At 40.4% G+C, this 13,465-nt stretch overlaps 2 protein-coding genes across 3 annotated transcripts in view; both read left to right on the forward strand.

Moving 5' to 3' along the window:
- Positions 1-243: 243 nt before the first annotated feature.
- Positions 244-3,516, forward strand: LOC119907279 (zinc finger protein 354A-like). The gene is made up of 6 exons (XM_038725033.1): positions 244-322; positions 792-927; positions 1,080-1,195; positions 2,096-2,239; positions 2,342-2,686; positions 2,790-3,516. Exons 2-6 carry the CDS (start codon positions 828-830, stop codon positions 2,967-2,969), a joined length of 885 nt encoding a protein of 294 aa, XP_038580961.1. The 5' UTR covers positions 244-322; positions 792-827; the 3' UTR covers positions 2,970-3,516.
- Positions 3,517-4,664: 1,148 nt separating this feature from the next.
- Positions 4,665-13,465, forward strand: part of kmt2ba (lysine (K)-specific methyltransferase 2Ba) — a 32,405-nt gene continuing 23,604 nt past the window's right edge. The window contains exons 1-5 of one of the 2 annotated variants that reach the window (XM_038725615.1): positions 4,665-5,085; positions 7,213-8,749; positions 9,120-9,286; positions 10,733-10,825; positions 11,401-11,557. In XM_038725615.1, coding sequence (XP_038581543.1) covers positions 4,783-5,085; positions 7,213-8,749; positions 9,120-9,286; positions 10,733-10,825; positions 11,401-11,557 — 2,257 coding nt within the window. In that variant the 5' untranslated portion in view covers positions 4,665-4,782. The remainder of the gene's footprint in view (positions 5,086-7,212; positions 8,750-9,119; positions 9,287-10,732; positions 10,826-11,400; positions 11,558-13,465) is intronic. The other variant, XM_038725616.1, reaches the window with a different exon arrangement.

Consider the following 13,465-nt stretch of genomic DNA (forward strand, 5'->3'; position numbering starts at 1 on the left):
AGTTTCAGTTTAATGTAGTTTTTAATAATTTCCACCAAAAAATGCTACTGTATATGGCATTTGTTTTGTTACAAGGAAGCCGTCTGTAGTCTGAGCCCATCTAGGTATTAAATGACGTAAACAGTTTCACCTTTAAAAACTTATTGGTGGGGAAGGTATTTGCCCTGGAGGATAGTTAAGCCAATCTACAAACAACGCACACAAACATAACCCTGAGAGAGCGGCAGTTCCATAATCTCGCGATAACGCAGCGGCCTTTCCCGTTCCCAAATCACGTGATGCGGAGAGAATCTTCACCGCTGCCAGATGGACGTTTCGCACGGTAAGACATGGATACCTTTTTGAATTGTTTACAAAGCCTTAAGTCAAAATTAATGAAAGAGATACAGCTTTAAAGCACGTAGGTACAACATGGAATTAAAGCACAAGGGAGCACAAACTAAAATATTGTAAAAATATGTGAACACAATCGTTTCGCTTGTAGTTGTTAGTTGAGTTGTACATGACAACCACTGCCCGTTGCCTCCATCCTTCTGTCAAGTAGCTCAGGCCTGTGGTTAGCGGTTTTGTTTTGTCTTTATTTCAAAATTAATTTGGCCGAAATAAAATAATAAAAACGCCCATGTGGTGTGTATTTATTTTAGAAAATTTTCTTTGTATTCAGTTAGCCGAAATATCGCCATGTCTCGTAACGTTACGCGGTTTAACTTCGCCTGGTCTGCCACTGCAGTCATCTCAGTTTCGCTTTGCCCGCTAACAGCACACAACATCTGTGTGTCCCTCTGTTACAGCTCCATGTGGCCCGGGTAGTTTCTGAAAGCATCAGCATGGAGATGATGAAGATAGAGCAAGTCATTGTCGGGGGTGAGAAGAGATCCACCTCAGCGGAGATCAAGTCTGAGCCCGCGGTCGTCCCTCTGCAGTCCTGTAAGAAAACATTTATATGCATCACGATCACATGAGACAAGCTGTAATGGTCTGCAGTCATATTTATCTATCCCCTACTTAGTTGTAACTAAACATCCGGCAATAAATAAATGCTAAATTTTTATGAAACACCTTGTCATCTCGTGATGCAGATCAGCATGAGAGTCTGCAGTGTTTTCAGTGCTTCATCACTTTCTGTAACTCCAAAGCCAAGGAGAGACACATGAGGAAGAGTCACCGGGACCAATACAAGCTGCAGCTTCAGCAGGTAGGGATAAGCAGACTCAAAATGAAAAGTTAGGCTTCTAGGAATCATACAAACTGTTTTGTTGATTTATCATTTGGTGCATTAAATATGAGAAAATACTGAAAATGCTTGTTTCAGTTTCCCATAGAGCAAATTGATGTATTCAGTATCTGATTTTGTGATACCAACAGTCCCAAAATGTAGAAAAAAGTGTAGTATCAGAAAGAAACTAAACGCAGCAAATTTTCAAATTTGAGATGATAGAATTAGTAAAATTTCATAATGTTTTAACAATTAACAATTTCTTGATTATCCATGTTGTTGGTGATAAATTTGTTTCAGCTAATTACTAGAGCTGATAAATTGTTTCAGCTCAAGTAATTGTTTTTCTGTGAATTGCAACTGCAGTATTAAGTGAGATGGGATTTTTGTGGCTGATATCAATATTTTAGAATTTTTGGGGGAAAAATACATAATAAATCCCTTCTGTTTGATTATGAAAGAATTTTGACCAAGCTACGTACTGTAATGGGACATTTTACAGATGAAAAACAGTCTTCTCTGTTGGACAAACTATGTGAGGGGAACACTATAAATAACCTCAAACAAATCTTTGGCATATCCGTGTTGAAATTTCTTCTGCATTGCTGATACTGATATAAAGTAGCTGTGTTAAGCCAATGTTGGCCGTGTTGATGTACCAGTCAGGCTGTTGTATGGATAAAAAATTTCATTTAGTTTTTTTGTACAAAATATAATTTGGTTTGTAAATAGCTGAGAGATCAGACAAAATTATTCAGTTGACAATTGTAAACTTCTTTACACTTACACTCACTCTTTACACACACAAAAAAAGCAGTGAATAAAGCCTTGAATTCCGACTTCATATTTGTAACCAGTTTTCTGCTCATCTTTCTGCAGACTGATACAGTCTTCACTTGCTATAAGTGTGACAAGAGCTTCTCCTCCTCTGAGGAGCTCAGCCAGCACCAGGCTACCCACAGCAGAGAGGAGAAGCCCTTCCGCTGTCCTTACTGCCGGAAAAACTTCTTTACCTTCACTGAGGTGAGGCCTGCAAGCTATATGTAAGCCTGTTTTTTTGTGCTTGGGAAATTATAAAATAATTGTTTATTATCTATGATGATGATAATTTCAAATGCCTTGCAGCTGAACAAACACAGACGACATGAGTGCATAGAACGACGGTGTCCCTGCAGGGACTGTGGCGCTTTGTTCCCCAGTCCTTCACGACTTCGTAACCATCGCATGGCAATGCACCCCCAGCACCCGGTAGTGGCTGATGACATCAACACCTACCAATGCTGCAAATGTGGTCGTGGTTTCCAGACAGAAGAGGAGCTTCTGCAGCACCAGGAGAGATTTGCTAGTGAACTAAACTGTGACGTTAAGCCGCAAGGAAAAAAACGGGGCCGTAAACCCAAGAACGCCGCTCAAGGAGGGAGGATTGACAGCAAGAAGATCAAAGAAGAAGAGGGAGCAGAGGAATGCGAAGTATACAATGACTCGGAGGGATGTCCCTCCAATGAGCTACAAACAGAGCTCAAGATTCCTTGTTCTGAAGCAGATTGTGACCTCGTATTTCCTTCTGTTGCAGCCCTGCGGGCACACAAGAGGCACAGGCATGGGGCTCCACCTCTTAAGGCTCACACATGCACAGAGTGTGATGAGAGCTACTCTCGACCTGAACAGCTCAAAACACACATGGCCAGGGCTCACTGCTCTGGATACACCTGCCCTACCTGTGGAGAGAGCTTTGCACGAGAGAGACTCCTAAAGATCCACCAGAACACCCACATGGAGAGAGAGGAGGTAGCAGAAAAAAGATAATACATGGGGAAAAGAATTCAACTTCATCCTACATCATTCAGTTAAATGATTGTCTTTCTCACCATATTATGTTTAGTGTAGGTAGAATATTTATATGTAAATATTTTTGAAGCAAGGTTATGCAACACAATTCAATTATGGAGGTTGTTTCTGGAATGCCTGTTCCAATTGCTTTTAGAAAGCAATAACTAAATAAAATTCTGTACTGATCTGTAATTATGATGTATGCCCACTATAAGCTCATGTCTCAAAGCCTTATTTGCTGTCCGTATTACCTCTATTGTACCTGAAATGTTTTATATTCATTGTAGGTCACTACCGTATTCTCCCTCAAGTGTGGGAATTACATGGAGAATGTAAGTCCTAAATGTAATAAGATCCAACATCCGATAAATGGGCAGTGTATAAGATTCTGTACTATTGGCCATCAATAATGTGATTTTGGGGTCTTTTTTTTCTCTTTCCAAAAATAAATAATTGTTTAATTTATAATACTTTTCTGTGGTGTCTTTGGCTGTCACTTTGTGTGTGTGTGTGTGGGTGTGTGTGTTGAGGGTGGGATGAGAGAAAAAATGTAAAGCGCTTTGTTTGCTAAGGAAGAAAAACTTTTTGGTAATTAACTAACCTTACTCAAAATTGAAATGGCTTTGTAGGCCACTAACATTGGAATACTGTATGGATGCTAACCCACGAATTGTTGATAAGATGACAAATATCACTAAACATTTATTTCCAAGATTTATGTGAAGTTTTGCTCATATACTGTTTAAAGCTACAATTAGTTTTTCTTTGTTCACACAAAAACAAAACTTGTGAACATGTTGCTAGATTTATCATTGACGACAATTTCTAAGTGATTTTTCTCAGTACTATCCAGTGGTGTAAAGTAACTAAGTTGTACTGTAGCCTACTTAGGTACAATTTTGACATACTTTACTACTTTCCATTTTATGCATATACTTCTATTCCATTACATTTTTGAGGGAAATACTGGGTTTCTTTTAATCCACTACATTTACTTCATAACTACAATTGACTTTGCAGTTCAATATTTACATACAAAACATATAGTGATTCATAAAAATATGCTGCATTGTTATAGGTTTAAATAACAGTACATAAAACAGTTAAAATTAGCTATATTATAATAATACTAGGCCACCAACAGTGGCATTAAAATATTGTTACTTTTACTCAAGTAACGATCTGAATACTTAAGAAACAGGTTTATTACCAGGTACATTTTCACATACAAATTTGCCTATTGGTGCCTAGTATAAGCAGTATAAACAGTATAAGCATAAATATAGAAATATAAATATAGAAAAAGTAAAGAGATCAAAAATGTACAAATGATATAAAAATGCAAAAAATATACAGGATAATTAACAAAGAATGTGCAAAAATTCATAACATGAGCAATGTAGAATTAGTTTAATAATAAAGAATCAATATATTACTTCTTCCATCACTGGCACTATCATTATATGACTTTTGCATTCCACAAACTTCAATTCAAACACAAGAATGATTAAAACATGTACCTAAATACCTACCTAAAGAAAGTTAGTTTCTCTACACAAGCGACGTCGCCCAGTGTTCGTCATAGGGGGCGTCCTCGGTTGGAGAAGTTCGTTTTCCCATGATGCACTTGTCGTTCCTTTCTATCTCGCGCCTTTGCCTCTGCGCAGTCCATCTTGCCTCGCATATCGCTGCTGTCACCCTCTGCCAGCGCGCCGTCCCTGTTGTTGTAGGAAATAATGGCGGCATCGGGAGGCGGATTATCATCTCCCGCGGCCGTCGCGGGCTTGAGCACCCAGGCGCCGGCCCGGTCTCGTTTCCCGGGTCGGCCGTGCTCAGCTCGAAGCAGGCTGCGGTCGGAAAAACGTACCAAACGCGGAAGGTTGGGCTCGGACGACGGGGATCTGGCTTCCGGAGGGCCGAGGCCCGTAAACATCGGCCTGGCGTTGAGCGAGGATCCGTCCCTGCTGCGTCTGCTCGGGGTGGCGGAGAAGCACAGGCGGCAGAGAGATGCGGGGTTCCACTCCAGCGACAGTGAGGAGGTGAATAAGCTAACAATAGCATGTTAGCTAGATGGGTAACAACACGACTAATGGGACTCGTAGAGCCAGTTCTTTTAAAAGAACGAAATATAAAACAATGTGTTCCTTACAAAAAAGTATTTAAGCTAACGTAGAGCTAGTTAGCTGTAACTTGCTTGCAAACACTAACCCAAAACAGGCATTACAGCTAGCCGTCTGCCTGCAGGTAACGTCATGCTTCAGATTGGTTGATGGGTGAGTATTTCCAGGCTGATCGCCTCTGCAGATATGAGTAGAAATTGCTATATTAATACTGTAAGTTGCTGCCGCCATACATTCACAGGGATCGGTGTCCGTTCAGCTGAGTTTGTTTGCATAAAACGAACACTAGGCGGAAACTTTGGCGGTATGATAACAGTCTGGGATGCGTTTTGTTGTGGAAACCGGGAGATGCTTTTGTTTATCCGTCCCCTGACACGTTTTGTTGAGTTGAACTTCCCTCACTGTGCCTGGCATCCACAGGCTGCTTAGCTTTGTCGTAAATAAAACGCAGCTGCTGCTGACTCGCACTCTCCACGTTGGAGCTATCAGCTGACTGCTCGGTGTTTTGAACGTCACCACAACGTGGGATGCACATGAAAGGAAAACGTTATCTAGACGTTATAATTAAAATCACGAAAACATGGCCGAATGCCTCTCTAAAACCGAATTTTGCATAGTGTTTACAAACATTCATCACTGTCATCATGCATGTGTCCCTTCAATTGATGAAAGGGGTGTGAAGGTTATGCTAAAGAGGAATCTGTGAGTGTGCTCTCTAATTGGGACAAGCTGGAGTCTTCTGTCAAAATGAGACATAAATATTATAGGACACACAAGAGAGGACTTGAATCTGCCGCACTGTGAAGAAACTTGTGTTTTAGGTGTCATTTACTTTAAGTCGGGCTCATTTTAGCCCCAGTCAGATAGGGTGGTGATAATGATATGATGCCAGATTGGATCTAATGATATTATTTAATCTCCTGAGCAGGGCTTTAGTGTCTGACATCAGTCGGATTTTACTGATGCAATCCCTTTAGAGTAGATTGTAACAGAATCACATGTCCCAGGCTAAAGCTTGTGGGTGCTGCTCAACTGGAGTACCACACCTCACTTAGTGCCACACACTCATGTTTCTCTGCAGTGCTTTGGAATAGATATCATTAGGGGAGTTTCACCGCTGACAAATCTACAGAGTCGATATTTTGTGCATGAAGATGGATGTGAGTAATTGGAAGTCAGGTTCAAGTGTGCTTTTGATCTGCTGTAGTGTTCAATCTTTGCATCCGAGGTGGCTGAATGAGAGGATGCTGGAGGCAGACTGTGCTCCAAAGGGTCTATTTAAACTTTTTTAGTGATGGAGTTTGAGTGTATATTTCCAGTACTTTGCATTAGAATATCACTCTTTTAGGGTTTTATTCCACTGTGCCCAGAGTGCTACACTCCTCATTTATTTCTAAAAAATGTATATATATGTCACCAGAAATTAGACATGTCTAGAGAGAGGTTGTGCACAGGTGGAGAATCTGTTGTTATTTCTTAATGTTGATTCATGGAATCCAAAAGCTGCTTCATTTTGGTGCCTCAGCACTATACTGATGCAACACGGGAGTAAGAGTAGACAACAGTGTTGATTCTGAACCATATTCTCAGCAGGGTGAATACCTGAATATCAAATGATTAACTTAGAAGTGGGTGAGAAATTATTGAAAGTTTGAGTTTCATAATGCCTGCAGTGGCCTGACTGAAATTTAAGATCAATTGCACAAACTTGTTGTACTTTTACATGTTGTTATGATATATGACAATACTGGGCAGACCAAGTAGTACATTTGTTTAATTATCTTCATTGTAACTTTAACCTCAACTCAGTAGTATGGAAATGCTGGATATTGAAGATCTGCTACATGTTTGTAATTATTTTCTGTTTATTTTCAGGCCTATTTTATAGAAAAAGTATTTTCCTAATTGTCAGTTAGGCTTTAAGCTATGATAAGGCAATGGTGTGTGTTTTAGGTCTGGTGTGTACAGACCCACAGTTCTTTTTTAACATGCCCAAGTCTTGTATTACAGCCATTTAAAGATTTTACTTTCTTTGTATTTCTCCAGGAGGAAGATTTCACTGGATTTGGGACCAAAACAGTTCGTCCACAGAAAACTTCTGGCACTGTCCCTCAGTCATCGTTACTAAGCCAAGCAAAGCCTCCTCAAGCTTCAGAACATTCTCCTGGAGCGAAGCCTCTCGTTGGAAAAATTATTCCCAAATCCCCAAAAGCGGTACTTATTGGGAAAATTGTACCGAGGGTCTCTAAAGAAAGCCAGTGTGTCAAAGAGAGCTCCGTAAAAGACAAAGAAATGCCAAAGGTGGTAATTAAACTGCATGGCAAGCAGGTAGCTCTCACTGCAAAAGCCAAACATGCAGACGAGCAGGCCTCAGGTAGACAGGGCAGTAAAAGGTCGGCTGACTTTATCAGGAAAGCAAGAAAATCAGTGGACTCAGGCAGCATGCAGAACCAAACAGCCGCTACCTCAGCTGGTGGCACCAAGCAAGATAAGCTAATGAGCGCTCTGACAGCAGTCAAGGGTGCAGGAAAAGCTTCCAAGGTCAAAGAACGAGGCGAGGTGTCGGAGGATTCAGACACAGACCAATCCCAGCCACAGAGGTCGGTGAAACGCATGAGGGGGTTTCGAATTGGGCACACAAAACGCACATCTCAAGCAGTTGCTCTGTCGTTCACATCCTTTCACAAACGGCAGAGAAAGAGAACGGCTAAGGGCATGGGTGCCTCTCCAGAGGCTGGAGCCGAGGCCGGTGCACAGAGTGGAGAAGAGGCGGCAATGCCCCTCGAGTGTAAAGCCACAGATTCCTCTGAAAAAAGAACACCCAAAAGACATCAACGCAGATCTTTGTTTGGGCATAGGCGAAAGCCAACAAAAAACGTTCAGACAGGTCCTAAATTGGGTAGTATTCGCACTAGGCGTGTTTTTTACACCTATGTACCTGAGCCCTTACCAGCCACACTGATGCCGGACGGGAATGAGCTGCAGCTGAGAGGTCAGAATATCACTTCATCAGAGGGTCAGCCGAGCTCATTTTCTGAACAAGTGCAGCAGAGCTCAAACAACTCCTCCACTTCTGTAACGAGTGCTCGTTCCTCCCGCGTTATTAAAACTCCGAAGAGGTTCTTGGACGAGGAAATGATCCCCTTTCCAAAGGGTTGTCTGTCAACATGGCTGAAAAGTCAAAAAAGAGAGGACGCAAAGCCAAGTCCATCATGTCACGAATCAATCTATGACGACAACTCCCTGCAGTCAGACACTGACCATCTGTCTGTGGTCGACAGCCCACCCTCAGTGACAAAGTTTTCATCAAAGGCCAATCCAGGCACCAGCCACCTAGAGATCTACAAGAACCTCAAGAAACTGACCTTGAAACTGGCGGAGAAAAAGAAAGGCCGGCCTGACGCTCGGGGGGATTATCCACATCATGGCGACGGTTTGACCTCTCATGGGAAGAAGAGGCGGAGGTCAAAGCTGATGATGGAGGAGATGGACTCTCCTGGTGTTGTGAGGAAACTGGCCGTGGTGGTGAACACTGATGTGGAAGCGCCCTCACACGTGCTGTTAGGAGACACAGGCAACAATAGTAAGGGTTATTTCTTCTTCTTGTGTAATTATTTATCAAGGTCTTGCTGCTTAACCTTTTAGACTGTGAATGTTGAACTTTAACTGAACTGATTTGGTGTTTACAAATGCTCGTTGTTGCGAAGGTCCAAATTGTTCCTCTTTTATGAAATGTCTTTTGAATAGTAAGATGTTTTAATGTTAATGGGACTGCACAGTTGAGGTCAGGTTAAACTGAGTCAACAGAGACTTTTTTTATTTTTATTGATGCAATTTTTAAGATAAAAAGACCGGAAAGACTTACCGGAGAAATTGAGGTGGTCCTGGAATAATGAGGTTTTTGGTTGTGCGTCATCTAACCAGAGTTGCTTTATTCATGCTGTTTGGTAAAGATGAGGCAGGAAGCATGACGGGGGACAGTCATGAGCCGTGGGAAGTCAGTGGGCCCAGCCATCGAATTGGTCTCAGTGGAGCCAATAAGACGATGCTCCACCTGCTGAAGAAAGCCAAAGTCCAGCTCATCAAGATTGATCAGCAGAAGCAGCTGAAGTTATCACAGGTAAGAATCCAAGACCAAATCTGTGCAAGTGGAAAAGAAGATTTCTTGGTCTTAAAAACCTGCCTGTACATCGTAGGTAGTTCCAAAGCCACTATAATCTCTAGTGCTGAAATGATAAGTCGATGAATCAATAGATCAATAAATTTGATTGTCAGTAAGTCGTAAAAAAGTATTCATTTCAAGGTGAAATGCTAAACATTTGCTGTTTCCAGGTGCTTAAAATGAGAATGGATTGCCTTTCTCTGTTTTATATCATTGTGAATTGAATATAGGGCTGAACAATTAATGGTTTTCAAATCGAATTGCGATTTGAAAGAACGTGATTAGCTAATCGTGAAGACTGCAATTAAAAATGTAGGTTAATCTGACTCGTTTTAAAGTCATGCAGTTACAAATTCATTCTGTTGTTATCCTCGTGTGACAGACTTGCTAACCACTCACAAGCGCATGCGCCTCCTGTTGCAGACCTACTCACCAATCAGAGCGGGCGTGTACATTTTAAAACAACAAACAAAACGAGAGGAAAAGGTGGGATGATGTTGTCAGCCGAACTGACACAGGCGGCGGCGTCTGGGCAACTCGCATTGAAGTGTTTCAGCAGCAGAGCGTTTAGCCTGCCCTAATTTGTTGACATGTTGCTAATTTTTCATTTTGTGAGCTTCAACTAGGGATAACAGCTCTCTGTGAGCCGGTTTTGTTCCACTCTTGGCACTTCTACATATCCCACATGGAGCATTTCAGCATAAGAGCATTTTGCTGACTTGTTCAGATTTTGTTGATTTGTTTGGTTGTCCTTGCTTTTTGTGCTTTTAGCATGGTTAAGTAGGCTACATAGTCATTTTTATTTTTATTTATTTTTTTGGCTGTTTTAATTGTGTTTATTGTTGATATACGATCGGGAGTCTGCTCAGGGTGTTTTATTTAGAAAATTGACCGGATTCGTTCATCTGCTTTGTGCTGCTTGACACAGCTTCTGTCAAAAATAGACTGGCAGTGAATGTTGAACTTTAACTGAACTGTACAAAGAAATCGCAAATCTAATTGCAATCTATTAGAGTTGTCATGGTTCAGCCCTAAATGAATAGCTGTTGTTTTGGACTGTTGGTCAGAAAAAAATATATTAATGAATGTCACTGTGGTCTCTGGGAAATTGCGACAGGTTCTTTTCATCATTTCATTTTTTATTTACCAAACAATTAAATAAAATAAATGTGGAACTGAATAATCTACAATGGGGGAAAAATATAAGGTGTGTGTAGTAGTAGTAGTAGTAGTAGTAGTAGTATTATGTAATTGATAAATGACATCATCCAGAATTGCTACATCCTGTAAAGAAGAAGTAAAAATTCTTTTTACACATAGTTTGGTTGTCAATTTAGAAAGGTATAGTCCCTTTGGATAAAAGCATCAGCTAAACATGTTTTTCTTCCTTGTCTCAACCAATAGCTGGGCTCCAGAGAATCACGTGTGCCAGTGAGTGGGAGGAGGAAGAGGAGGAGGAGGAGAGTTGGTGTATCTCCCAAAGATACTGGTCCTCAGGTAATACTTTAACATGAAAATGTGTGTTTTTATGTTATGTTTGAGTTTGCTGAATAAGTCCAAGTCAGTTCACGGTGTTTGTTGTAATAATCATAATAATAATAATAATGTCATGCTCCTCTCTATAACTCTCTGGCTGCCTGTATTTGTTTGTGTGTACTGCTTTCTGCTGTGCAGGCACTCATGAGAAAAGCCAGTTAATGACAGTGTAAGGGTGTCCAGCCATAAGATTCAATCCTAAAAGGAAAAAAACGTGCTGTTAGCACACAAAGCATTTGAAAATTAACATCTTCTGAGATATATCCACATACCAGAAAATAGATTAAATAATGCATAATGCATAATAACACCTTCAAAATTAAACAGTCAGTGAAAAGACAGTAACAGCACCTCAGAGGTAGAGGCCGTCATTGTTAGAGGATTTGCTTTTATCCTTTGCACTTATATCATACTGTTAGTGTAACGGGAGACTATATTTTATAGGGAGGTTTGTTTACATATCACAGTGATGTACCATAATTTGTTTACTACCAAATTATTCCCACAGTAGTAACATTTTTTTTATTTGTGTGCAGGAGCAGCCGCTGGGCGGTCCAAGGATCAAACATGTCTGTCGGGCAGCAGCAGTGGCTCTGGGGCAGCCCCGTGCCATGGTGCCAGATGATATTCCCAGACTCAGCGCCCTGCCACTTCACGAGAGAGAGGGCATCACCTTCTCTCCTGCAGCAGAAGGTACAGTGCATCTACAAGTGTTGTTTTTAATGAGAATGCAAAAATTGACCCTTCTTTGATTTTACTAGAAAAGGATGAGCACCTCTGTGCATTTTGCAATGCACTGTGTATGTGCAATGATTTTAATGAAGGTTTAATAAGCAAGGAAGTGACGTTTTACACACTAAGCAACTTAAGTCAAAATTAAAATATTACAAATATAAAATGAACTTAATTTCACACTATGTGCACACTCCCTATCCATTGAAGGGACCACAATGTAAACTTTGTAAATGACCCATTTAATTTAATATGTATTATCATTTATCTGACTGGTGAATTGCATGTAAACTAAATTCAGTTTGCATTGTGCTTGGAAAGTCAAATGTGTGTCCCCCTTTCCTTTGGACCAGCAAAGTAAAACCGTAAAGAAAGAAATGACACAAAACACAAAGGAGGGACTTGATCTCTTATTTCAGTACAGGGCATCTGGAGGTCTTCAAAAGTCTTAAGAAGCATTGATTTTAGTTTACTTAAAAAAAGCCCTGCAAAACATTTTATTTAAATTCTAAAGGATTAATGTTAGTTACCTTTGATTGTGGGTTATTGCACACTACAAGAAGGATGGTTGCAACAGTGGTTTGTGTTGCAGGAGGCTGTTCAATCCACCATCAGGCCTGTAGCAAACACAGTCACTACTGCTAGCTACAGTAACTAGGAAGCTCATCATCTCATAATGGGCATGTATTTTTATTTTTTAGCAAAAACCTTAAATTAATAATTTTTAATTGGTTAATCTATCCATCCATTGTATGGCGCTCTTCTGGATCCAGGTTGCATTAATTCACTTAGTTATATCATTGGAAATTATTGTTCTCTACTGCTGTGAGATGATGAAAAAATTCTAGGACATATCGTCCCTGCTGGTTTTCCATCATACTTTCATACTTTGGGCAGTATGATTGTGAAACTGGCATTAAATTGCATTCGATGTGGTAATAAAAATGATCAGAAAAACTTAAGTCGATGAACCTTCATAGACAAGTTCAGACGCTTACGTCCCCACAGCATATTGCAAAGTGTACAGCATCAACTGTTGCTTCTGCGTAGTTGGAGTTACTACCACCCTGGAACAGTCAGGATTACCACATCATTCACAGGTTGACTGTAGAAAAGATAGATGGACTTGATTCTGTATATAACCGTGCTCCCAGGTAGGTTTTCTTTTTGTTTTGTTTTTTAATCCAATTTCTCCAAAATGCTTCATTAGCGTTGTCCAGTCTTAAATTAATTTCTCTTTCTCTTCTTTTGTTTGGCAAAGCTGCTCTGCTAGTATTTTATAATGAAAACATTCACCAGCTAAAATATTCTTTCAAACTGGCATAATTAAGCTTAATTAAGCAGTTATAAACAAACAACCTAAAAGGAAAAAAAAACTCTTTTTGTAAAAGAGTACAACTTTGATAGCTTTTGGCAAACGTAACCTGCTGAGCAAAAAATTGCTTTGTTAGCTCAATGTAGTTGTAACTAAAATATTTGCCAGCAAAAATATCTTTTGTCACACACAGATTAGCCACCGCTGTTGGAAAGCTATACCCAACACTGGTCGAGTGAGCACCACTCAGTATGAGGTGAGGAAGTGCCGTTTGACAAGTAGACTCACTGCCCTGAATTTTGTCTCCTAATGAACACATTTAGTGCTTTTGGGGAAAAAACGGATCCTTACACAAAGTTATTATAGCTACATTATTCATTTAAAATGATGACAGTCGCCACCCCTAAGTGATTTGTTTCTGTCTAGGGTTGGGTATCGTTTAAATTTTATAGATCCTTCTTATCAAATCTCGGTTCTGATTCTAACCACTTCACCACGAATCTTGTCATGGCTCTGTAACATTTATCATCTCCTTGCTCCTCTTCCCCTTCATG

This window comes from Micropterus salmoides, unplaced genomic scaffold (genome assembly GCF_014851395.1).
Source record: "Micropterus salmoides isolate LMB-PRFRI ecotype aquatic unplaced genomic scaffold, ASM1485139v1 Ms_hic_scaffold_17, whole genome shotgun sequence".
NCBI classification, from domain to species: domain Eukaryota; kingdom Metazoa; phylum Chordata; class Actinopteri; order Centrarchiformes; family Centrarchidae; genus Micropterus; species Micropterus salmoides.

What these genes read in the sequence shown, in the direction of transcription:
- LOC119907279 (XM_038725033.1), top strand. Translation starts at nt 828, where the DNA reads ATGGAGATGATGAAGATAGAGCAAGTCATTGTCGGGGGTGAGAAGAGA. An exon ending in GGTCGTCCCTCTGCAGTCCT is followed by an intron (nt 928 to 1,079) that starts GTAAGAAAACAT and finishes CTCGTGATGCAG; the next exon opens with ATCAGCATGAGAGTCTGCAG. An exon ending in ACAAGCTGCAGCTTCAGCAG is followed by an intron (nt 1,196 to 2,095) that starts GTAGGGATAAGC and finishes ATCTTTCTGCAG; the next exon opens with ACTGATACAGTCTTCACTTG.